Source organism: Bos javanicus, chromosome 22, assembly GCF_032452875.1.
Source record: "Bos javanicus breed banteng chromosome 22, ARS-OSU_banteng_1.0, whole genome shotgun sequence".
NCBI classification, from domain to species: domain Eukaryota; kingdom Metazoa; phylum Chordata; class Mammalia; order Artiodactyla; family Bovidae; genus Bos; species Bos javanicus.
In genome coordinates, this window is record NC_083889.1 from 56148139 (window position 1) to 56172694 (window position 24556).

At 39.6% G+C, this 24556-nt stretch overlaps 1 protein-coding gene across 13 annotated transcripts in view; it reads left to right on the plus strand.

The window, feature by feature from the left end:
* The window catches only part of TMCC1 (transmembrane and coiled-coil domain family 1), a 156626-nt gene that overhangs the window by 102370 nt on the left and 29700 nt on the right, over positions 1-24556 (plus strand). The window contains exon 1 of one of the 13 annotated variants that reach the window (XM_061397138.1): positions 6156-6448. The exons of 9 other annotated variants lie outside the window; for them this stretch is intronic. In XM_061397138.1, coding sequence (XP_061253122.1) covers positions 6428-6448 — 21 coding nt within the window. In that variant the 5' untranslated portion in view covers positions 6156-6427. Of the gene's footprint in view, positions 1-6155; positions 6449-7671; positions 8424-19168; positions 19256-19460; positions 19552-24556 lie in introns of those variants that run through there. 3 more of the 13 variants (XM_061397136.1, XM_061397135.1, XM_061397139.1) reach the window with 3 other exon arrangements.

Below are 24556 nucleotides of genomic sequence, written 5' to 3' on the forward strand. Positions count from 1 at the left end.
AATAGAAGTAGTATACACAAAAACTTCTTAGGCATATAATACAAGTTTTCAAAGAAAGGACAAGGAGAACATCAAAACATCGATGGTTTACCTGATAACACTGAATTATAGTTTGGACTGCGCTCCCTGGTATCCAAAGCAAAATATTACATATGGGAATTTTAATCTTGGGTCCCTGAATTTCTTAGGATTACATGTAAATGTGTATGTGTCCATGAGTTTTTCTGGAGGAAGAATTTTCATCAAATTCTCAAAAGGGTATGTGATTCGAACAAGACTGAACCATTGTATTACATTTTTAAAAACAGGGTGGGTAACTGAGGAGTCTCTATAAATTCATTTTTAAGAATCCTTTTGCAACCTGCATTAATGGAGCTTGTGTTTAGGGTTAAATTTATGTTTTAGATTAGTCTTCAAGTATATGGGGATTACCTTTTTACTGAAGGCCTTTTTGTGCCTAGGAGGAAAAAAAAAACTCAACACATTAATTCATTTCATTCTCACAGCATTTATACAAAGTGAATAATCCTGTTTTACTGATGAGGACACTGAGACTCAGATTCAGAAAGCTTGCCCAAGGTTCCGGAGCCAACTGAGAGAGCAAGGAGGTGCTCTGCCTGCTCCCCACTCCACTGTCTCCAGCTGAGCACCCTCGGTGCCCTGGGCGCTGCACAGATGCTGGTGCCGTGGCGCTGCACACACCCTTGCCCCGTGCCCCGCTCTTTAAAGAGAAGACCTATCAAAGAGGGGAGTAAGCGTATACCGACTAATACAACTCATGAGGGTGTAAGTGCTTCAGATGTCCCCTATATTAGTCCATTTTCTCTTGTGAGAATGCTAGGAATGCTTTATTGAATTTCCTTAGCCTTCCCGTATCCTCATGGAAAAAACATCTATTCTGCACATGCACAGGTAGCGGTGAGTGTAATCATAACTGTCTCCTTATCATCTAGTTTATTCGTGGAATCGCTTTAGGACCAGGTTTTCTAACAGTTGAGATTATACAGTAATCAACAGTCTAAAATATTATAAAAAATTAAAAGTTTTTAAAGCCACAGGTATAGTCATGAAATCTCTAAGAATAATTCATTTCTTTTCCTCCCTTTCAGGGATTTAAAAACTATATAGAAGGAAAAGAGGTTCAGCTGTGTCTTTCTGTTCGGGTAGCAAGGACATGCTTTGTGCTGCTGAAAAGGAGGGAGAGAGGCCAATACCCTTAGGATCCAGAATGTCTAGCAACGCTGCCCTAGAGGCTGCACAGCACAAGTGTAGGCAGGGTCTACACGGTCTCCCTTCAGGGCAGTTACTCTGGACGGGGAGGATTCTTGTGGCAACAACTACACTTAGAGAAATGTGAAGCCACTCTTGGAAGCATCTTTTGTGCTGTGGCTGAGAAGCTGTTGGTGTTAACTCTGATTATGAGCCCCCAAGAGAAGGTGTGGAGTTGGTGCAGGACATGACAACCAGATGTTTTATAATCGCATCATACAAGCCAAAGAGAAGAGTGAGTTTCGAGAAATGTGACTGCATGTTTGAAACTGTGGGACATGTTTTTTCTCTTTTTTTTTTTTTTTAATGTACTCTTGAAGAATTTCCCTATCAGATCGGTGTCTCTAGCACTCGTAGCTGGTACTTGGAAATCTAGTTTAATTCGATTTAGCACATGACAATGACATGTTTGTTTTCTAAGCGATTTTATTCTCTTCATATTGTGGGAAGCCTCAAAGGCGGTTGTTGTGCTCTTTAATGGTTACCCAGAATTACCATATATATATATATTGGCTGGAAACACCTAGGTTCAAATCTCTTCTCCTTTACCGGTCAGTGCTCTTACCTTGAGCAAGTTTCTCATCCTCTCAGCTTCATCTTCGAGTTGAAGATGGTGGTTGTAATAACTTCCTACCAGGGCTGTTATGAGATTATATTGAATATGTGTAAAACTCTCAAGTTTATACTGAGATTACATACTGTGTGCTATTTTAAATGTTTTTAAGAAAGGAGTGAAGAGAAATGGGTTGTTTCAACTTAAAAATACTTGATTTTCTAAACTCTTCTACAGCAAACCAGCCTCACTGCCCCCTTATCCTTCTTCCCCTGAAGTTGCTGGAAGTGCTCTCTCTACTTGGTTTAAGTGGTAGTACACTTGTAACTACAAGGTGAAATTAAGATTTTAAACATCTTAGCAGCAGTGTAAGCATCCATTTTGCATTGAATTTGGTACATGGAACACAAGATTAATCAGATTTACTCTAGAGATTTGGATAATTTCAAAGGAACTCTTTTAAAATCATACTCTGGTGTCACTAGAATGTTTCATTAGATGCTGTTAGGACTGTAGTAATTGTTTTCCTTTAAAACAAATGGAAATTGGCAGTTGAAACCTACCAGAAAAGCTCTTGATTTGGGTTTTATGAAATGGTGAAAGTATTTTTTAAAGCCTGAATTTTAAATAAATTAATCAATAGCAACGAGGTTGTGAGTTTTAAGTTTTTCTTTGAGTTTAGAAACTGAACTCAGAAATGCCTTTTACCTTCCACTGTCTTTGTTTCTGAAGCTATGATCAAGATCATTTTTCTCTATCAGGGCATTTTGCAGACCATGTAGCCTGTTTGCCGGTTTTTATACACTGAGTGAAACATAAATACAGTTGATTTTTTTGGCCTGCACCATATGGTAAAAAAGTAAATATCTCTAACTCAGTGCCTATCACAACATCTGGCTCAGAGTAGGTGTTTTATAATTATATTCGTGAAATGCTGTGATTGGGAGAAAGATTTCCACAGAAGGAACTCAGAGAAAACTTCATGAGAGCATTGGCTTTGAGCCTTTAAAGGCTCTTGGATGTAGAAGGGCATTCCAGGGTGAGAGAGTTTCAGCAGGCAAGGCCCAGTAGTGATGGATACTGTACGAATGTTACACGTGTTTACAAACCATCCCAGTTCTTGTGAACTGCTGTCACAGTGTGAACCCAAAGACACTGGACAAAAATGAAGCTAGCAAGGAAGCTACCTTCCTTTAGGATGGGTAGCATAAATGAAGCATCTCCCTTGGGATTTGGTTTGTCATATGATGTAGGCCAGCCTACGAGAGCATCAGAGATAGGCTGAATAGCACAGGTAAGCAAGTGGCTTACCCTCGCTGAGCCTTAATTTCCTCTTCATTAGAAATGAAGCCAGTGAATAAGTAGAGGGCCAGGTGTTCTGTGGATTAAATGAAGTAATGTATATGAAGAGCCTAGTACTTAAAAGGTCACTGTGCTTCTGGTGGTTATCGATAGTAGCAGTTGTGATTAAAAATAGTACTACATTGGGATGTAAAGACATTTCATCATCCAAAAAAATTGATGGTGCCTTACAACATAACAGCTTTGTGAGTGTTTCTAATTCACATGTCAGTTGCATATACTTCACAGTGCCACTTGTGTAATGTGAATACAACTTTGTTTTTCTTATTTCGTGATAAAATATTTTACTCTGAATACTTTATATAACATGTAGAGGAATAGCTGCATATTCACCAAAGATTCACCATAATAAATAGCATGAAGTACAGGTGACGCTTTTCTACAGAAGTCTTTTATTGGAATGTTTAATTCTTTTTTTAATCCCTTATTGCAGCCTTCATAGAATTCTCAACTGCTCATGAAGTTCAGGTTTGTGCAAACTAAGAGAAAATCTTTCTAAGAGAGTTGATTCAGCCAACAATTTTATCACAAGAGGCTTCACAGATGAGGAAACGGGCTTAGTAAGACTTGTCTACACAGGTTATTGGTGCCAAAGTGGGTATTCAGTCTACATTTTCTTCTCTCCTTGACTCTGAATGCTTTCTTTGGTATATACCATTCTGTCTGTAACCAAGTACATCTGTGCAATAAATCTGTATAGATCTTAAGAGTCGGGGTAGCTGAGAACACAAGTCCTGTTAGAAATGTTTAATCAAGAAGTGACTTTTTCAAGTTTTAACGGCTTTTCAACAAACTTTAACAGTTTTTTTTTTAATATAATCCACATATAATACCCTTCACCCATGGAAGTTTATAGTTGCACGACTTTTACTTTATTCAGTTTCACAACTGTCACTGTGATTAATTTTAGAACATTTTCATTACCCCAGAAAGAAAGCCCGCACATCCCAGCCATTACTGCCAATCTTATCATTCCCCTCAGCCCCAGGCAAGCACTAATCTAGTTTCTGTCTCTGTGAATTTGAATGTTCTGGACATTTTATGTAAATCAAATCATAAAATATATGATCCTTTGTGACTGGCTTCTTTAACTTAGCATTCTGTTTTCAAGATTATACGGTATGTTATTTAGCAGTATTTCTTTATTAGTGCCAGGTAATATTCAGTTATATGAATATCACATTTTATATATCATTCATCAGTTGATAGACATTTGAGTTGCTTCTCCTTTTTTCACGAATAATACTGTTGTCAATGTCTGGGTACAAGTTTTTCTGTGGACGTTTGTCTTCACTTCTCTTGGGCATGTGCCTCTAAGTGGTGTGTTGAATCATATGGTAACGGTCTGTTTGATCGTTTGAGGAACTGCCAGACTGTTTGCCGCAGGGACTGTAGCATGTCGCATCCCCCCGGCAGCCTACGAGGGTTCCACTTTCTCTGCATTCTCACCAATTCTAGTTACTATCGTCATCCTAGCTAGGTGTGAACTGGTATTTCATTGTGGTTTTGATTTGTATTCCCTTAAAGGCTAATGATGTCGAGCATCTTTTTAATGTACATTTTGGCCATTTGTCAGTCTTCTATTGAGAAGTGTCTATTCAGGGCCTTTGCCCATTTGGGTTTTCTCGCTAACATTTAGTTGTAATAGTTCTTTATATATTCTATGTACAGTTCCCTTAAAAAGCTTATGATTTGCCAAAAGTTTTTCCCCTTTCTATGGGTTGTTTTTTCATGTTCTTAGTGGTGCACTTTGAAGTTTGTTGTGGCTGTTTTATCTGTTTGTTCCTTTATGGCTTATGGTTTTGCTGTTACATCTAAGAAACCATTGACTAAATCCAAGGTCATGAAGATTTACACCCATAGTTTTAGGTCTTACATTTCGATTCTTGATTCATTTTGAGTTTATCTTTTATATTTTGTGAGGAAGAGTCCAACTTCATTCTTTTGCATGTTGATAGCTACTTGTGTTGGTATCATTTGTTGAAAAGACCATGAGTCTTCTTGGCAAAGGAAATTATTCTTAAGCATTGCTTTACGAAGAGAGATGTAAATGACAGAAATGAAAAAATTCTGATCTGGCTTCTAGGTAAATTATGTGAAGAGTGTGAGGTCAGACTATTTAGATCAGAGAGTCCTTTCCCCATGGTAGACAGTTGGAAACCAAAAGATGAGACATTTGCTCAGGAGAAATTACAATATTGGAAATAGAGAGTAAAGTTGTAGTGTTAGAAGTCTATCAAGAAATAACTAAATGATCTCAATTTATTTTGCTGAAATAAGTCATGAAATCTTCAGTTTATTAGGATGAATGTATAGAGAAGCTTTGAAGGTTTGAGTATGCAAAAAATATATATAAGCTAAAGAAAGTCAATATAGAAATAATAAATGACAAAGATAGAGCATGAGAAATATAATTTATAATTTTATTTCCTCCAAATAAACACAGAAGCACAGAAATAGAGGCAAATAACTGAATGGCAAAATAGTGGAAAGAATGTTAGGGAAGAGTCAGAATTCCTTGGTTCTAATCCTAACCCACCCCAGTTATGTAATCTTGAATAAGTCAACCTTCAGAGTAGTCACTAATATTTACTGAGGCCCTGCCATATACAGGAATTGTGCAGATCTCAAGTTCCTTTTTTGTAAAATGGAGATTATGTCACATTAATTGCTTTGAAAACTTCTGTAAAGAGCCATGTACATAGAAGAGATTATTCTTGAAATTTGGGTTTATTCACTGTAGCAGCAGTATCTGATGATCTGTATGTCAGTGCTCAGAAATGTGTGCTGAAAGGTGTGCTATATCCTTATTTTGATGAAGAAACTGACGTTCAGTGGTTATGAAAGTTGGACAGTCAGTAATCAGTAGAGTCAATTCTAATGTAGTTTTGCTTGATTTCTTTATACCACCTTGACTTTGGCTTGAAAGATGGTATAATAGATCCTGATGGGAGGGGGAGTGGGAGGGAATAGGGTAGCACCAATGAGATTTAATTTCTTAGACATGAAAGCTTAGGATGTAATTCCAAAGGGGTGATTAGTCCTGAGATTAGTGATCTCAGTGGTGAGGTGCAACAGAACCTTGTGTTAATAAGGTCAAAGGTAAATGCCATTTGACTAACTGGTAAGTCCCGGAAGAGCTAAATGTTCTGAAGCACAGTCATGTAAGAGTTTATCCATGTGTCTGCTGGAGTCCTGGACAGTTTTCTTCAGGAGGCAGAGCGGGGACAGAGCAGCAGTGAGATGTCTGAGTGGGGAGTAGAGGTAAGTGCCAAAGGGCACAGTGCCACAGCTTGTGGAGATGGGCAGACTTTGCTTTGGACCATGAGGATGTCACTTCTTAGAATTTTTTGTTTTTTTACTTGAATTGATTTTCTCATATTCATACCTTTTGAAGACCCTTGTCACCCCACCCGTAAAGTGCTTGTGATTCATTTTTGAATGTGAAACTAAGCAGATCCTGAGTACTTCATAGCTCTGATCGTTCTGCTCTTTCCACACTTCTTGTCCTTTCCCTGGTGGAGTTGAGAAATACTATTTGGACATATAAGACCAATGAGGAGAGCACAGCACCCCACTCAAGTATTCTTGCCTGGAGAATCCCATGGACAGAGGAACTTGGCAGGGTGCAGTCCATGGGGTCGCAAAGAGTCATACTGCTGAAGCGACTTCGCACCATTACAGGTAACACTGAAAAGAGTACAAGACCAGAAAAGAGCCCAAGAAGAGAACAGAACAGCTTTTATTCATTGATTTGAGCTGTGCCGTTATCTTCTTGATGACAAGCACAGAGTTCAGGCTTGAGTTGTTAGCCTCTGCCACTGCTGAATGAATAAGCAGCAGACATGCTTCTCCCCGATGCAGTGTGGCTGTTGGAGATATCGTCAGCTGGCACAGGGGAAGCACAGAACTTTGAACTCACACTCTGATTTGCAGACTTTCAGTTTCTGCGTAGAAATCTGTGGCGGTTGGTGTCTGTGAGAACAGATCTGTGATGGAAATAAAAGTAGGAAAGGGAATTAAGGTGCATGGGGCCCATGCTTTAGGTGAGGCGGCCTGAAACGCTTGAAGGTGAAATGAGAGTCCCAGAAGTCTCAGAGGCCTGAGGTGTTCTTATTTATATTGCCGTGCATCCCAGAAATGGCAGAACTGGGCTTCAGAGGACTTGGGAGACGTTTGCGGGAAAGCTGATGCTGTGTGCTGACTGAGGGTGTGCATGTGCGTGTTCATGTGTCCATTGCTCCGGAGACTCCCCTGATAGTCACGCCTAACCCCACCCCTAGTCCGGAATCCAGTCTTTTCATCAGAGCTGTGTCTTTTTGAGAATGATGAAAGGATTGGGTCACTCTGGTCTGGAGTAAACCTTCCGTGATACAAGGGAGACCACAGAATGGGGAGGGTTGTCTGCACTGTGTGTCCTGTGCTTTTGTCTTGACGGAAATTCCATCTCCTGGTTCCTTTTTCTCTTCATGATTTGTGTGTGTGTGTGTGTGTTCCCCTTATTTCAGGGAAAAATTTCTAACAGTACAGTTATATACATTCTTGGTGACCTAAAAAGAAATGGTAATGTGCGCTAGGTCTGCAGCAACCTCTGCCTTTTGGGTATTTGGGAGAAATGAGGTTTTTAAACCATCTCTTCAGTTTCAGCGTATCTCTAACACCAAAAATATTTTTTTTAGAACATTCTCCCTTCTTCCTTTGTAAAGTAATAGAAAAGTTTTGGGGCTCCTCGGCTAGGTCACAGTGTCCAAACGACTATGCCTCATTTAGAATAGAATCTGGACATTATTTGTGATACAAAACAAAATAACCAATAGTTCTTAGAATTTCCCACTTCCTGCTCATTTCCTCCAGACACAAAATAGGTTTGAGGAACAAAGTTTTCTCCTAATGTTTTGACCTGCCTGTGTTTGGGATTCAGAGTATTTTGGGTGCTTATTGCTTAACTGGGCTGAAGATCACCTCATGTGACAGCATAGATCCCTTGTTTTGGAATTGCCATTACTTTCTAGAACAGCCACTCTGTACAGCAGCCAACATGCCCTGGGTCCTCTTGCTTCATATTACAGTGATCCTGCTTTGTCAGGGTAGAATTCAGCCTCACAGGGCTGGAGTCAGTCTCTGCTGACCTCATGCCACAGTACAGCATGTTCAAATCTGGGAGAAACCCGAGGGTTCTTCGGCATATTCCTCCTCCTTCTCCCTCACAAGCATGGAACCCTCACTCTCCTCGGAAACCGTATGTTGTATATGTGTGTGTATCTGTCTTTTTTTTCCTCAAATCTCTTCCTTAATCTTATAATTCTACAGCTTTAAGTGGGGGCTGGTAGCTGAGACAGACACAGGAAATGCTTTGAGCTGCTGAAACTTCGCATTTTTCAGCAGTAGATCTCAGCCCCGGGCATATGCTATTTTGGGACTGACTTGTGTGAGGTGGCAGTAATGGAGAGGCGTATTCTGTGTTTCCTAGTTGTTCATTTTACCCCTAGGTATTTAGGTAGAACGCACAGAGTGTTCTTTGGCTGTGTGGGCATGCTCAGCTGATACCAGAGTGTCCCGTGCTGCCGTATGACGGGGCTGCTTCAGTGCGGAGTAAATGTCATCCTCACTCTCTCAGGCTGAGTAGTTCTCCAAAATTAAGTGTTTTCTTCAGAGAACCAGAGTTTCCTTTGTCTTTGGCAACTTGGGGAAAGCTTGGGTTAAATTTGAAGATACCAGGCATGCATAACCAATCACAATTTGGATTAAAGCCATTTGAAATATTTCTCACATTAAAAAAAGAAAAACAAAACGGTTCTTATTACTCAGCTACTTGTTTTTCGTGTATTTTTCCCAAAGACTTGGCAATTTTCTGAATTGTAAAGTGGTATGCACATATTTTGGTACTATGTCTGGGCATCAGTGGAGCAAGTCCCTGAGATTCAACTGGATGGGAGGGTGACCCAGCTTCACAGCGAATCCACCATTTTCACATCTCATCCACAGTCAGGAGTACAAAGTGTGGCTAACAGCTGTAGTTTACCATGATTTTTTGGTGTGTTGTGGGTTTATAAATAATACATAGATCTTTTCTAAGAGATACATGCTGAAGCACACAGATTCTGTACAGTTTTACCTGATCCTAAAGCTGATATGTATTATTGTTTGTTGTGAGCCACTGTATTTAAGATCCAAATAGATTTTTCACTCTGAAGTTTGGTGTTAAGTCACTCTCCTATTCCTTACGGTTGATCACTTTAAATGCCAGCTTTATTAACAGATTTGTACCTCTGCTCTGTGTCCCCCCCCCCCCCTTTTTTTTCCTGTTGTTTGTTCTGTATCTTGGATTTTAAAACCCTGGCACATCTCTGTTTGTTCTGAGGTTATAAAAGGTCAGTTTCCTTATCTATGTTTTATTAAGAATGCAATCCCAGGTTGAATGGGGTGTTCAGAAGAAAAGAATTCATAGGCCTGCCCTGAAAGGATAGGGGGTGGAGACTGATAGTAAAACAGAAGTTAACTCCTTTTTCTTTGTTATTGACAGTCCAAAAAGAGGAGGAAAACGTAAAACGTAATCTGAATATTTTTAATTGACATTGTTTTGTCTGTGTATTGCCTTAATCCATGAGTAGAGAAAATCTTGCCAAAATCACTTAGTACCTGAGTGAATAATTTTAGATTAAACTTGCTTCTCTACCCATGTCTCTCACTGACCCAAAGTATTCATCAGATCTGCGAAAGTGAAAGTCACTCAGTTGTGTCCGACTCTTTGCAACCCCCTGGACTATACAGTCCATGGAATTCTCCAGGCCAGAATACTGGAGTGGGTAGCCTTTCCCTTCTCCAGGGGATCTTCCCAACCCAGGGATTGAACCCAGGTCTCCCGCATTGCAGGGGGATTCTTTACCAGCTGTGCCACAAGGATCCTCTCATTGAAACAATGATTAAAATGTTCAGAAAAGAGGTACTTGCTCTAGCTTCTGGATACATCAAACTGCTGTAGATAGGGGTTTATGTATAAATTCTTTGCATGAGGTTGCAACATACTTTATGAAAACTGCAGGATAAACATTTTAAAGGCACAGAACTCTAGAGGGGAAAACATATCTGATTCTAGGAAAGAATTGGAGATATTACAGAACGCATTGCTTATATATTGAAGTTATATTTGTGTTTTAAATGTTACACAAGATAATATTCCCAGATGTTGACTTAAAGATGAATAATTTGCTTTTTCCTTCTTTAATAACCCTGCAACAACACACATCTACATAAATTGCCTTGATTTTCTGTACGAATGCCCAGAATTTATGGTGATAATTATTTGGTTCTGTACAGATGCTATCTGTCATTTAAACAGTTATTTACATTGGACTGTCACTTTATTAAATGGTGAAATATCAAATGATAAAACTCCCCTCCCATCTCAACTGCTGCTTGACCAACTCTCATCGTTTCATGGGGCTCAGAGTGCTACATAAAGGTCAGATTCCCTAGGAACAATGACTATGAAACAGTGCAAAGATCTGCCCACAGTATTTTGTAATTGTGGGATTTCTTTGTAATTGATTCGAAAGGAATAGCTAGAACAGTGATTTCAGTGGTGGATGAGAAGTGTACAGCACAGCAGCAGAAGACTGTTCCGCAGGGCAGCGTCTCCCTACTCCCAGTGCTCAAAATGCTTCCCTTCTCCTCCGGAGAATGTTTTACATCCCTTAAGACTGTGAGAAGAAAAATAGGTTGAGAGCTCTGACTTAATGCCTAAGAACATTTGTCACTGATTATTTTAATTCATGCCAGAAATTACTGTATGCCAGAGTTCCAGTATATCCTATCTGAAACAGAGGGTGATGTAGACTGATCATTTGTTCACTGAACAAACAGTTGTTGGAGAATCTGTTTTCTATCAGAGTTTGGGAGTTGAGATGGCTCTCTGACCTCATGCAACTTCCACTCTAGTTGGGGAAGATGACAACAAGTAATAAGCCTGATAAGTAAACGAGTACATTGGAGAGGTATGGGCTGTAGTCCCAGTCCTGCCAGAACCAGATGGGAACTTGGGGATTTAGTTAACATGCCAGAGCTTTTATTCCTCACTTGTAAAATAAGGCTATTTCACAAGACAGCTTCTCAAGATCGTTAGATTTTAGGACGTTTCAGAATATATGTGTATAGACACATATAGATTGGTTTTAGAAATAAAGTGACACATCTTCCTATGACTCTCAGAAATGGTCAGAGACACCAATCTCAAACTTATTTTTCTGTTTCTAGGCAGTTAATAGAGTTAAAAAGCAATTTCTTAACTGATTATTATTCAGTTACAAACTAGTCATAGAAGATAAATGAAGGAGTTTACTGGACTTCAACTAGTACTACTAGTACAGAGGAAAATCTGGATTTAGACAAAGTTTTCTAACTCTGGATAGGGTAATTATTTACTTTCAAAAGCATTCATTCTAAATTCTTTATATAGTCACTTTTAAGTGTAACACATTTTCAAATGTAATAAATATTATTCCGTATTAAATCCTTAATTTGCACATTATTTTGCTGGAACAAAATCTTCCTTAAGTGAAGAGTTGCATATATTAATTTACATGAGGTTGATCTCTGTGGCCTGGGCTTCCCAAGGGGCTCAGTGGTAAAGAATCCTCCTGCCAATGCAAGAGACGCAGGTTCGATCCCTGGGTCAGGAAGATCCCCTGGAAGAGGGAATGGCAACCCACTCCAGTATTCTTGCCTGGAAAGTTACATGGAAAAGGATCATGGCTGTGTCTAGTCCATGGGGTTGCAAAGAGTTGGACATGACTCGATAACTGAGCCTGAGCACAAATCTCTGTGGCCTACAAATTAATAAGAATTTGAAATAAAAAAAATACAGTGAAATGAGTGTAACCATATGGTGTATATATGTATTCTAAACATTTTACTTGATCCAAAGTTGCTAAAACACTAACAGTCTTAAGATTAAAACTTAAACAGTTCATGCTTCCGTTTTTTATTAATGTTAAAATTAAGGGTACAGAAATATTTTCTGGCTGCTATTAATTCTTTGAAAAATAGACAAATTTTCAGTCTCCTTAGCATTAAGTTGTTACTATTCCAGACCAGTGGTTAGGCATACGTAAATAAGTACTTTGTAAAAGAAGCCCATAGGGAAGGCACTAAACAGATTTTCTAAGTTTGATTATCCTAAGACTAAGCTCATTCTCTTTTTTAATAGGATTTCTATAGTAGTAGAGATATTCTGAAGACAGGACATCTAGATTTCAGAAGTACATTTAACAGAGTTTTTCATGGTACCTTTTGAGGGGAGGAAATTATAATTGATTATTCATAACTGAGTCAGTGAATGAAATAGTGAAGATTACTAACTTGGATAAACACCATCCTGGAACACGGTCTCTGATGGTTTGCTGCAAAGTGCTTCCGGTCCTCTTCAACCTCTTCATTAATCCGTCACTAATGACATTGCTATGCTTAGTCAGGGTTGAAGATGTCAAGCAGTTGAAAAGAGTAATTAAAATTTTGAGCTGTAAAGTTGGAATTCAGTGGTATTCTCAGATGTAAAGCAGAAGTCACCACATTATATGATTCAGCTGTACCATATTTATGTGATTTATGGAAAGGTCAGCTGTTCTTAACACCATTTTCAATTAAAGAGAAAATACCAAAGAAGTGAGTTAGAAATGCTGTGAGTAGGTTCTCTGGCAATCTCTTAACTCAAAGTAATTTAGATCCTATAGCAAAAAAGGAAGTCTTTACCTAGTGGGATCTTAATTAACCTAAATCAGACGAAGCTCTTGTTCTATTACAGTACATTTTAAGAATTAGGTTGTCTTAGTCATTCTTTGAAATTAAAATTCTGGAAAAGTGGCATTATTAATATTACCCTAACATTAGGATGTTATAACAGAAACATTGTTTTTGATACAACATAAAACACCCTGAGAGAAAACAGAGTTCCTAGTACTTGAAAAGAATACGAGAGATGACTAACAATATTCCCATCTCAATTTTGTTTACAAAAAGCCACCAAAAGAACATTTGTTATCAGTTGGTCACAAGCAAATTTGTTTTATTAAAGTTCTCCCCTTAATGTGCAAGACAAAGCACTAAGTTATTAGGAATTTTAATTAGGACTTTTCCTTTCCTACTCCCTAGATTAAAGGGCTGCAAATTCTATAATACCATATAAAGCCTTCAGTTCAGTTCAGTCGCTCAGTTGTGTCCGACTCTTTGTGACCCCATGGACTGCAGCATGCCAAGCTTTCCTGTCCATCACCAGCTCCCGGAGCTTGCTCAAACTCAGGTCCATCGAGTCGGTGATGCCATCCAACCATCTCATCCTCTGTCATCCCCTTCTCCTCCTGCCTTCAGTGTTTCCCAGCATCAGAGTCTTTTCCAATGAATCAGTTCTCTGCATCAGTGGCCAGAGTATTGGAGTTTCAGCTTCAGCCTCAGTCCTTCCAATGAATATTCAGGACTGATTTCCTTTAAAATTGACTGGTTTAATCTCCTTGCAGTCCAGGGGACCCTCAAGAGTCTTCTTCAACACCACAGTTTAAAAGCATCAATTCTTCAGTGCTCAGCCCTCTTTATAAAGTCTTAACCGTCGTCTAAACTGTAAAGGTAAAATTAATTTGACTGTAACATAGTTTGCAAAATTAATTTTTATCAAATCATTATAAGATAAAAAGTAATTTTGTCAGAAAATATTCTTGGGAAGATGGAATATGTTTTTTTCCCTGAGTGTGCCAAAGTCAAGAACAAACTAGAGACAGTTCCATATTGATTTTCTAAATAATGGCTTGAGAACAGAGGCCTTCTATAGTTATTGCTTCTTAGACTTATATGAGAAATTTGTCTCCAGATTTTAATTGTGAATGATTTCACCCGCATTTCTAGTAAATTTCACTTAAATACTGAGTAGACGATCTTTTGGGGCTTCCAAAGTAGTACGGTGGTAAAGAATCCACCTGCCAACACAGGAGACGCAGGTTCAATTCCTGGGCTGGGAAGATTCCCGGGAGTAGGAAATGGCAACCCACTCCAGTATCCTTGCCTGGAAAATCACATGGACAGAGGAGCCTGATGGGCTGTAGTCCATGGGGTCACAAAGAGTCAGACATGACGGAGCATACACAGAGACTGTCTTCTAAGGTCTCTTACAACTCTGGCTTGGAATTCTGTGGAGAAAAAAAAATCTTGTAACTCTGCTTTTTATGTGCTTGTGGAATATCAGAAACTAAGGGAATCCTTAAAGGACTAAAATTAATTCATAAGCAAACACTGTCCAGCAATCAGAGGTGGCTCTGTGAAACATTGAATACAAAAAAATGGAAGATTCCAATGCAGAAACTAGCCACAACTATCTGTAGATTTAAATATAACGTAAGCATGTATTTGAGGTGATATGATGTTATATTCTTATTTCTTACGGATTAATTCACTGGACATTTATTGAGCCTACATTGTAAGCTTAAATAAAGCATAATGGAAAAGAATATGAAAAAGAATATATATATATGCACACAACTGAATCACTTTGCTGAACACTAGAAGCTGACACAACATCATAAATCAGCTGTGCTTCAATTAAACATTTTTAATAGAATAAAATAAATTAGTATCTGAAGGGACATTAATTCTCTATACTTTGTTTGTTAGAACGTGTTTATTGCCTTCGGTAGATGTCCTGTTATCCTCCTTGTCCCCTTCCTTTTCCCCTCTGTGGTTATAATGATAAGTACACTACTGCTGTGTGTACATCTACTCTACATACATCGATCCAGTTCACTGAAGCTCTAGGAGTGAGTTGTTTCCGGACTGTAACTTCGTGAACCTGTGCTTATTCTATTTTTCAAGATCAGTGCAGATTCTTAATCAGCCATTTTGACTACCATTATCCTGATGTGAGTCTTTGACCTCAGCAAGACTTGTTCTTCACTTACACACTGTTCCCATTTACTGTAAACACACTTGGGCCAAAGGATGTGAATATTTGGCTTCATATTTGTTATACATTAAACGTTGACACTAGTCATGGAAATGTCTCTAGGACATCCTTTTTGGATCAGAATTGCATGTCTTCAGTTAATTGTCTCGAACAGCAAGGCAGGTAACCTGGTTAATTTCTGAAGAAGGCGGGTGCCTGTATTCTTTTCCTAAAGCTTCATATTCTGGTATTGGCTTTGGCACTAATTCTGTTGCTCTCCTTTCTGAACTAATTGGTTCTAAGCAGTAAAAGAAAGCACTTGCCTTATTTAGAGATTCATATGACTATACTAATCTCAAAAGATTTTAAACTCCTTTCCAGTTACTTTCTTTGTCACTTTTCTGCTCCCCCACCCACTGGCTGGTTATGAGGGGTTGCTTTTGCATACAGAAAGCTGCTGAAGTCAAACAAAACCTCCCTCTTACTGAGTTGAGTGGGAGCTTGCTAGTTAAGGACTTTAGGTGAGCCTGTAACCTGCTGGAGGAGGGCAAGAAAAGAGACTCCTTGAGGAATGCACGGCCAGCTGTTGCCACAGGTCTTGACTTCAGTGCCTCCCTTGCAAATCTATCCTCTGCTTTCTGCTATTACAGACAGTAACTGATTTATTAGATTTATCATTTTTCTTCCTCGATTCAGCTTTCCTTTTACCTATCTTTGGCCACTTTGGGAAAAGTTTATCCAGCCAGTCATCAGGCATCAGCATCAAGAAGGTCAGATGCTTTACAGAGCAAAGTTCCTCAGTCTTTGGACATTTTTCCCCAGTGGATCCTTCATGAAGTATCGCGAAGGGTGAAAGAGAGGGAGAACTTTAGGCATTTTGTCCAAAAAATAAAGTAGTATCCATGAGCTCTTACAGCTGAGATAGGTTTTAATAATAGAGCAAAGCCTCTAGAATTAGTCTTGGTTTATGTTAAGGGTATCTTTTGTCTGGGATTTGCTTCCAAATCATTGCATGGGAGGGAGGAAAGACCAGCCATGAGTTAATTAATGTTGGAAACACTGTGTAGGATTCAGTATCCTCTGTACTTTTACACATATTTGAAATGTTGCATAACAAAGAAGTTTTTAAAAGGCATTCTTTCCCCAAGAGTTTTTTAGAAAGATAAAATCTATTTCCTATAAAATTTCAGCATTCCCCCCAGTACTCAACAGTGTTGAACACAGTAAAAATACTGTTGTAGGTTTGTATTACTGAGGGAAAAAATATTTTCTTGTCAGATAAATTTTGAATTTAGTAGTTTTTTTTTATTATTTTTATTTCCAGATTATTGTATTTATACTACAATGTTTAAAAGGATTTCGTAAATTAGATTCTAGTAAAATTTGTGTTCACCTTTGTTTCTTTCTAAGGGCATATTCAGTAAACTTTAATCAGTGTTGAGAAGTCTGAAAACCAGTCAATGAAAAACAGTTTTAAACAGTTTCTTTGAGACTTCTCTGGTGGTCCGGTGGTTAAGAATCCGCCTGCCAATGCAGGTGACACAGGTCCAGTCGCTGGTTGGGGAAGATCCCACATGCCCTGGAGCAGCTGAGTTCATGGGCCACAACCACTGAGCCTACACTCTAGAGCTCGTGCCCTGCAACAGGAGAAGCCACTGCAATGAAAAGCCCATTCACAGCAATTAGAGAAAGCCCACGCACAGCAGTGAAGACCCAGCACAGCCAAAAATAATATATAAAGCTAAAAAAAAAGTTTCTTTGTAAATTAACATTTGAACATTTTAAGACGTTTTTAAAGGAAACTTTTTGTGTTATCAATAAAATATCCCTGATATGTCTTTGGGTGGGATAAAGGAGCCTGTTTTCTGTCTGGGTCCTAACTTGACTTTACTGGTAAATGCCAATTGAATCCTCAGTGTCTTCTATTTTGTCAAGTTGATCACACTTATTCAAATATCTATGCCTGTTGAGATGCTGTAACTTTGATCTAAAGCAAGGATTGTTGTTGTTGTTCAGTTGCTAGGTCGTACCTCACTCTTTCCAACTCCATGGACTGTAGCCCTTCAGGCTTCCCTGTCTTGCACCATCTCCCAGAGTTTGCTCAAACTCAGGTTTGTTGATTCGATGATGCCATCTCAACCTCTTCTGCCTACTTCTCCTCCTGCCCTCAGTCTCCCAGCATCAGAATCTTTTGCAATGAGTTGGCTCTTCGCATCAGGTGGCCAAAGTATTGGAGTTTCAGCTTCAGCATCAGTCCTTCCAATGAATATTCAGGACTGATTTCCTTTAGGTTTGACTGGTTTGATCTCCTTGCTGTCCAAGGGACTCTCGAGAGTCTTCTCCAGCACCACAACGTGAAAGCATCAGTTCTTCGGCGCTCAGCCTTCTTTATGGTCCAACTCTCACATGCATATGTGACTACTGGGAAAACCATAGCTTTGACTAGACGGACTCTGCTTTTAATACGCTGTCTGAGTTTGTGAAGCAAGGATTAGCAAGCTTTCTTTTTTCTTTGTAAAGAAGCAGAAAATAAATATTTTAGGCTTTGAGAGCCACAAGAGTACTCTATTATGTGTTCTTTTTGTTTGTTTGTTTTTGTTCTTAAAACTTTAAAAATTTAAAAATAGTTCTTGGTTCTTAGGTCTTTTGTAAGAACCTTATTAAAACAGACAGAATTAGACAATTGATTTTTAATTAGATGTTTTACAAAATAAAAGCTATAGATTCAAATGTTAAAGGTTTTATTCAAAGGAAAAATTGTGACTCTCATACAAAATGAATACACGTGTCAAAGATTTTATTTGTCTCACTAATTCACCAATTATTAGGAAGCAGTAAGATATTAAAATGAGAATTGGACTTAAGGAAGTTTATATTCTCTACCAGACAGAATTGACCTATATCTCATCATCAGCACTATCCACAAGGTAATTTCCATCTCTACAGTTTTAGAATAACCTAGCCAGAGACAAAGACGCAGAATTTATACTATCAGATAACTCCAAAATATCTGATAGACAACACCGGGTAGTCCCTTGAAAGGACACTTAAATTTTTTCTTTTTTTTTTTTTTTTACCACTTTACTGTTTCGCAGTTTCTGCTGATAACCTCCCATCCCTCTTGTGATCATAAATAATTTACAAAGATTTTTCTTGATCACAAAATAGTTGGTTTCTTTAGATTTGACCTGATTATTGCGGTAAGAGTGCTAATTAATCACGCAGACATCCTTGATGGGTTGTTTTAGGGTAAATCCCAAAGTGACTTTTTCAGGGCAGGAACAGTCTCTTGAAGACATTTTCTTCTTTCATGCAGTATTGTGAGTATTCCATAAATAGTATGTGATGGTACAGGAGCTGAGCTCAGGTTTACGATTGTGGTATTTTAATCTGTTACTTACACTTCAGAGAGCTTATTGCTTTTCATTCAGAAGCTTTTTTTTCCTGTTGTCCATAGTGAAAAAGACTTCAGGGTCTTCTGCTCTGCACAAGAAGTCTTACTTTGCTCAGTTTTCATTTAAATGACTTCGTAAACCTAAAATGAAAAATAAGAGAAGAAACTTTAGAAAAGCATAGAAATTTGTCCTGGCAATCTTTTAGTCTTCTGTTGAAACATGGATTGTTTTTTCTTTGTCTTTGTGGAACCAAGCTCCCTAAACAGTGTTACCCTATTTAGAATATTTTTTACCTCCTTGAGCTGTTCTCTGGTTGTAAATGAGAGTACAAATGTGGATGGTGAATGAACGTCCTGTAGCTTTAAGCCCAGCCTGTTGGATGCTTTTGTCTTTTATAAAAGATGCTCACAGCTTGGAGAGGAGCGGCAGATATTGTCTGTGATCTCCGGTCTCAAACTGTTCATTTGCATTCAGCTCTAGCAAACTGTGCCCACACCCAGGCACGCGCGTGCGCGTACACACACACACTCTCTCTCTCACACACACGGATGCTTGTTTGGCAGAAGCTTTCTGTTTGTTCAGCACAGAGTCCTTCCTCCCTGGCTCCCCAATGTAGAAAGCTCCAAGAGCTGACACGGGAGACAGAAGCAGAACAGTACGCAGGCCGTACTGCAGGGTGGTGGCTATGCGGGGATGTTGATGTGGTGTGGCTGTACCTGCCTGTTCTGTGAAAGGCACTTCTCTGAGGCTGTGAAGGTGAGAAGCCCAGGGATCAACTAGAAGCTTCATTTCGGCTGGCTGTTGGTGGGGGAAGGCATTCCCAGTGGTAGCTGTCCTCATTTACCGCGTTATTCTCGGAAACCAAGTATGTGCAGCCGTGACAGACTCTGCCACAGCTCGTCTGCAGTTTGGAAGCTGGGACAAATGGAAAGAGCTTATAGCCAAAAGAGGTTGTGATTGTTTGCGCGATCCAAGCTTGCGCTGGCAGTGCACAAATGAAGGATGAGCTTTGTGGCAAGCAAAATCAGCAGACTGCCTGACAGGGGGCTTTGGTAAGATAAATGTGTCGCTTATGTTTTGGGTCTCCACCCCCCGCCCCGGCCCCCTCCCCTTTTTTTGTTTTTTGTTGTTGTTGTTTCTACTTTTCTGTATCTGCTACATAGAATTGCCTCTTAGCAATGACTAAAACATTTTGCAGATTCACATTTGATGGAAAGGGATACCCAAGGGAGCCAGAAAGGAAGCCATTATTTCTGGTCATTCAGTTCTGTGACCTTCAGAAATAGTCATCAGGTTTTCTCAGATATCCATGAGGTGGTAGAAGCTAGGAATTTCCAGAGCAAAGAACACTAACAATTAGATAGCCTTTTTCTTCTTTGAACAGTCATAGTTAACCGCCCTCCCCCCATTTTTTTTTACAGCTTTCCCTGTGGCCTGAAGTGGAGAAGAAAAAATAAAGGCTCTGTGCTCTTATTTAATTGTTGCCACTGGAACAGTAATAGGCTGAGAATTATAAGTATGGAGGTAGAAGAAGGCAGGTTGAAGAGTCTGCTATTTTCATAGCTGTGCGTTGGTGGGTGTTTGTCTTCGATTCATTATCTTTGCTGTTCGGTATCAAGTGGTTGGTTAGTGCTTTATCTCTTTGCCTGTACTGTGATTTAATCCCTTTTGTGTTCTAGTTTGTACAATTTTGCTTTGCCAGACCCAGTTCCATCATTATGAGCCCTTCTGTTACTGTTAATACATATTAGCCTTTTTTAGAGAAAAGATAGTTGTATAAAGAAGCCCCGAAATATTTATGGACCCCCAATAAAGATAAAGATATTTATCTCTTTAAAATCTAGAGTTTGCTTTCAGCAAATTTTGGAGTCTGGATTTGGGGCTCTTTAGTAAGCATGAGTTTGAGCAACCTCCGGGAGTTGGTGATGGACAGGGAACCCCAGGGTGCTGCAGTCCATGGGGTCACAAAGAGTCGGACACGACTGAGCAACTGAACTGGGCTGAATAAGCATTTTTATTGCTAGTTAAAGAAATAGTTACATTAGGTCAGTGAAATCTTACCAGAATCACCTTGCCCTAATCTGCTTTAAGTTGTATCCTGTTTCTTGTGTTTTGCTGAGCACAAAGGTTTCCTCTTCCCCAGCCTTTCTTGGGCAAGTTCCACTGGATAGTGCGGTGGCTGTTTTACTAGCCTGCCTCAGACCTTGTCCTTGAGCCCCTCTTCTACCCAGTAGAAGAGCCAAGTTTTCTAGCTGCTTAGAGTGGGCAGAGAAAAGATCCATTGACACCTGGCTTTTTGCTGACTCATTGCTTATGTAAGCCTGGTAAATACAGCTATCCATACACTCCATTTGGTTACTGGGCAGGTGGCCCCTTCTTTTCTGGTCTTTTCCTCTCTCATCCCATCCCTGTGCTTCTTCCTTAAACGTTTTTGATAACACAGTCTCAGTCCTTCACCAAGTGAGTTGTGAGAAGCAATGAATAGACAAATCTTTTTTCTCTTTTTGAATTGTCAGCTTAACTGTGTAGTTTCATCTTGATTATGATCATTCAAATTGTATATTTTGTCGGCACATGAGACCTACAGTAATAAGACTTCTCTTCCTTTGTGGCCTAGTTAAGTAACAGCATCCTTTCTGTCTCTGAGAACTCAGTTTCAGTGCCCCTGTTCAAAGAATTACTCTGTGACCTTCCAGTCTAAAGTAGGTTTCTCTGTCTTAACATTATTCCTTTTCTCGCAGCACTCTGTCCTTTTTCTTTGTAGCACTTTTCGCAATATATCTCATTTGATTACTGGTTTTTTCTCTCTACCACTTTTCCCGACTTAGCACTCAGCGTCATGAAGGAAGAGACTTTATTTTGTTTGTCAGTATATGCCCAAGCGCCTAGCAGAATGCCTGGCTGAGACTTGAAGAAAGGACAGTAGGCAGTACTGCAAGAGTAAAGATCCCGTGGTGACGTTGACTGAAAAAATGCACAACATCAGAGTTGTGACTTGAGTTTTATTTGGGAACATAATGAGGACTATAGCATGGGAGACAGTCTCTCAGATAGCTGTGAGGAATTGCTGCAAAGGGAGGGGTGGTGTTAGTGTATGTGCGATTTTGGTAACGGGATTCACGCATACGTTTTTACAGACAGTGCTGCTAGTCTAGAGCAGGTTACTGCTGGTCACGAGAAGCAAGTGTCTGCACTAATGATTTTAGTGCTTTTCGAGATCTGAAAAGATGCAGGAAATTGGGGTCATAAAATCTTTTCCTGAAAAGTATCTTTAACTATCTGAAGGCCAGTTCTGCCAGTTTTTCCCAGAGCACAGAGTCCCTCATTCTTGATTTCTGGTCTGAAACACTTTCAGGACGTGTTGAAGATCAGCGATCACAGTGGCCAGTGACCTCATCTTTGTAGAGACAGACGGCGAGCAATAACTTTTTATCCACCGTGAGAGAAGAAAGGATGTGCAGCAGCGCCTGAAAAAAGCCAGAGTGTCTGGAGTGGGAGGAGCACACTATGAGATGAAGCTAGAGAGAGATCCAGGGCCCACTCACGTAGAACTTTGTCGACCGAGTTCAGGTTCTTGTTCTTAATACTTCAAGAGTGTGGGAAGCTACTAAAATAATGTAAGGATTGGGTGGTTTAGGACTTCCTTTTTTTAATATTAAAATCTTCAGTTTAATTGAGGGCCTACATGAATACAGGTAGATCAGTCAGTGTGAGTGATTCAGCAGAGAGAGGACAAGATTTTGTCCTAAGAGTTTGATGGTAGAAATAAGTAGAGATGGGTGGCGAGTATTATACTTTGATGGAAATTTGGAAAAGAATGGATAGGACTGGGTATTGGAGTGGATACAGGTAGAAGGCAGGTGATGTCAAGGATGATTCCTGGGCTTTGGCATGGTTTGGTTTTGGCTTTTGTGACCTGATGGATGGGGCTTTGCGGCTGGCTCAGTGGTAAAGAACCCACCTGCCAATGCAGGAGACACAAGAGCTGTGGGCTTGATCCCTGGGTCGGGAAGATCCCCTGGGGAAGATGGCAACCCACTCCAGTATTCTTGCCTGGGAAATCACATGAACAGAGGAGGCCGGTGGGCCACAGTTCATGGGGTTGCAGAGTCAGCTGCAGCTAAGTGATTGAGTGTGCACTGAAATCCATACTAGTCACATCTTTATGCTGTTTTTTTCATAGTAGAATTAAAATTTTTTAAATTTTTTATTGACAGTATTTTTAATTGATGTGTTTAATTTAGTTCTTTTTTTAAGTTACTGCTGTCCCATTATTACTCTGAAGTATCAGCTAGATTATATCCATTATGTTCTATTTGAGAACGTTGATTTATATATCATCGATTGTAAGGACTTTAGCTTTTACTCTGACCAATGTGTGGAGCTACCAGAAAGTTAAACATATTGTGATCTGACTTAGGTTTTTAAGGACTGCTGAAATATTTTTGACTGTAAAAATATTATTGCTGTAATAGTGTAGGAGATGATTGCAGTCATGCAGGGAAGAACTGATAGTGTCGTAGACCAGAGTGGCAGCAGCTGAGGTACAATGAGAAGCAGGCAGATTCTGCAAGAGCCTGAAACATTTTGCTGCGGCAACATACTACGCATGTTGGTAACAGCGCAGGCTCCGGAGCCAGGCTACCTGAGTTCAAACAGTGGTTTGGCCACTTCTTTACTTTGTGTTCGTGGACAACTTAAACTCTTTATGCTTTATGATTGCATGGATCAGTAAAGTTGCCATTACCGAGATGGTAAAGATTGCAGGGGGCACAGGTTAGGAAGATGTCAGGAACTCAGTTTTGTATGTTAGTAAATTTGAAGTGATTGTTAGACATCCAAGTAGAGATAGCAGGTGGGTAGTTGGGTATATGAGTCTAGAGTTAAGGAAAGTATGGGCTACAGTATACATTTGGGAACTGTTAGCAAATGCATTATATCTAAGACCATTTAAAGAGAAAGAAGAGTAATCAAGCCATAAAATGGAGTTGAGGGTGTACAGTTTATACAGCGCCTCCTTAGAGCTTTTTACTCCACATGTAAGCCTAACAATAGCCAGTCCAGAGAGAACCAGATTATCACAAACCACATGGAGCTTTGCAGATTCTTTCATTGCTTTTTAGACTTTTGTTTTATCAGACTTCCTTGAAATAAATAGGATTAAGCTAAGGCTTAGAAATCTTTTGTCTTAATTAGACTGTGTCCTAAGAGTATTTGTGGGAAATTAACTTGTAAAGGGGAACTCATTGGTGGCAGTTTTATAGATTTGCTTATCCACACGTGGGTTTTACTGATACATGCATTCTTAAATCTTCAGCAGTGAAAGCATTTTTCTGTGTCACTTTTTCTTTTGCTCGTTAGCACCTGCTCAAAAACTAGAAAGTCACTTTAGTATTAGCAGATCTGTGTGCTTCAGACTAGTCATTCTTCATTCTGAGGATTTATGAGAAAGATTTTTGAAAAACCCATACCCCAAGTCACTATTTCTTTTTCACAAAAGTTAAAACCTTAAAATTAGAAGGAAACAGGGATCATCTGTTCCAACTGTCAGTGCATCCTCATGTGACAGTTCTAACACTCAGGCGTGAAGTCTCTGCTTGAACATTTCCAGTGGCATACGCGACCTGATACCTGAAACCCCTTGGTTAAGTTGAACAGTGAATCTGTGCTTACAGAAACAGCTCCTAACCATAAAAAAGCAGCATATAATTTTATACTTACACCGTCAGTGCTGTGGTTGTAGGTTGCCTGTGATCTCTTTCTATTCTGTTCTTTCTTTCTCTTCCTCCCTCCCTCCCCCACTATCCCGGGCTCACACGAACCCATCAAATCCACGAATCAGGCCTGAAGTACAGCTGGCAGTGCTCATCCTCAGAGCTGTGTTTCATACAAGCAGGAAAATAGTTCTCCTGTGACGGAGCCTTCTGAGCAGCAGCCCTGGATCCCATAATGGAGTCTTTGCAGTGGGCTGGAGCAGGGTGGGCCAGAGAGGACCTTAATCATCTCAATGCATATTCAACTCAGGCAGTAGCTTTTCCTCAGCAGCCTTGGAGAAAT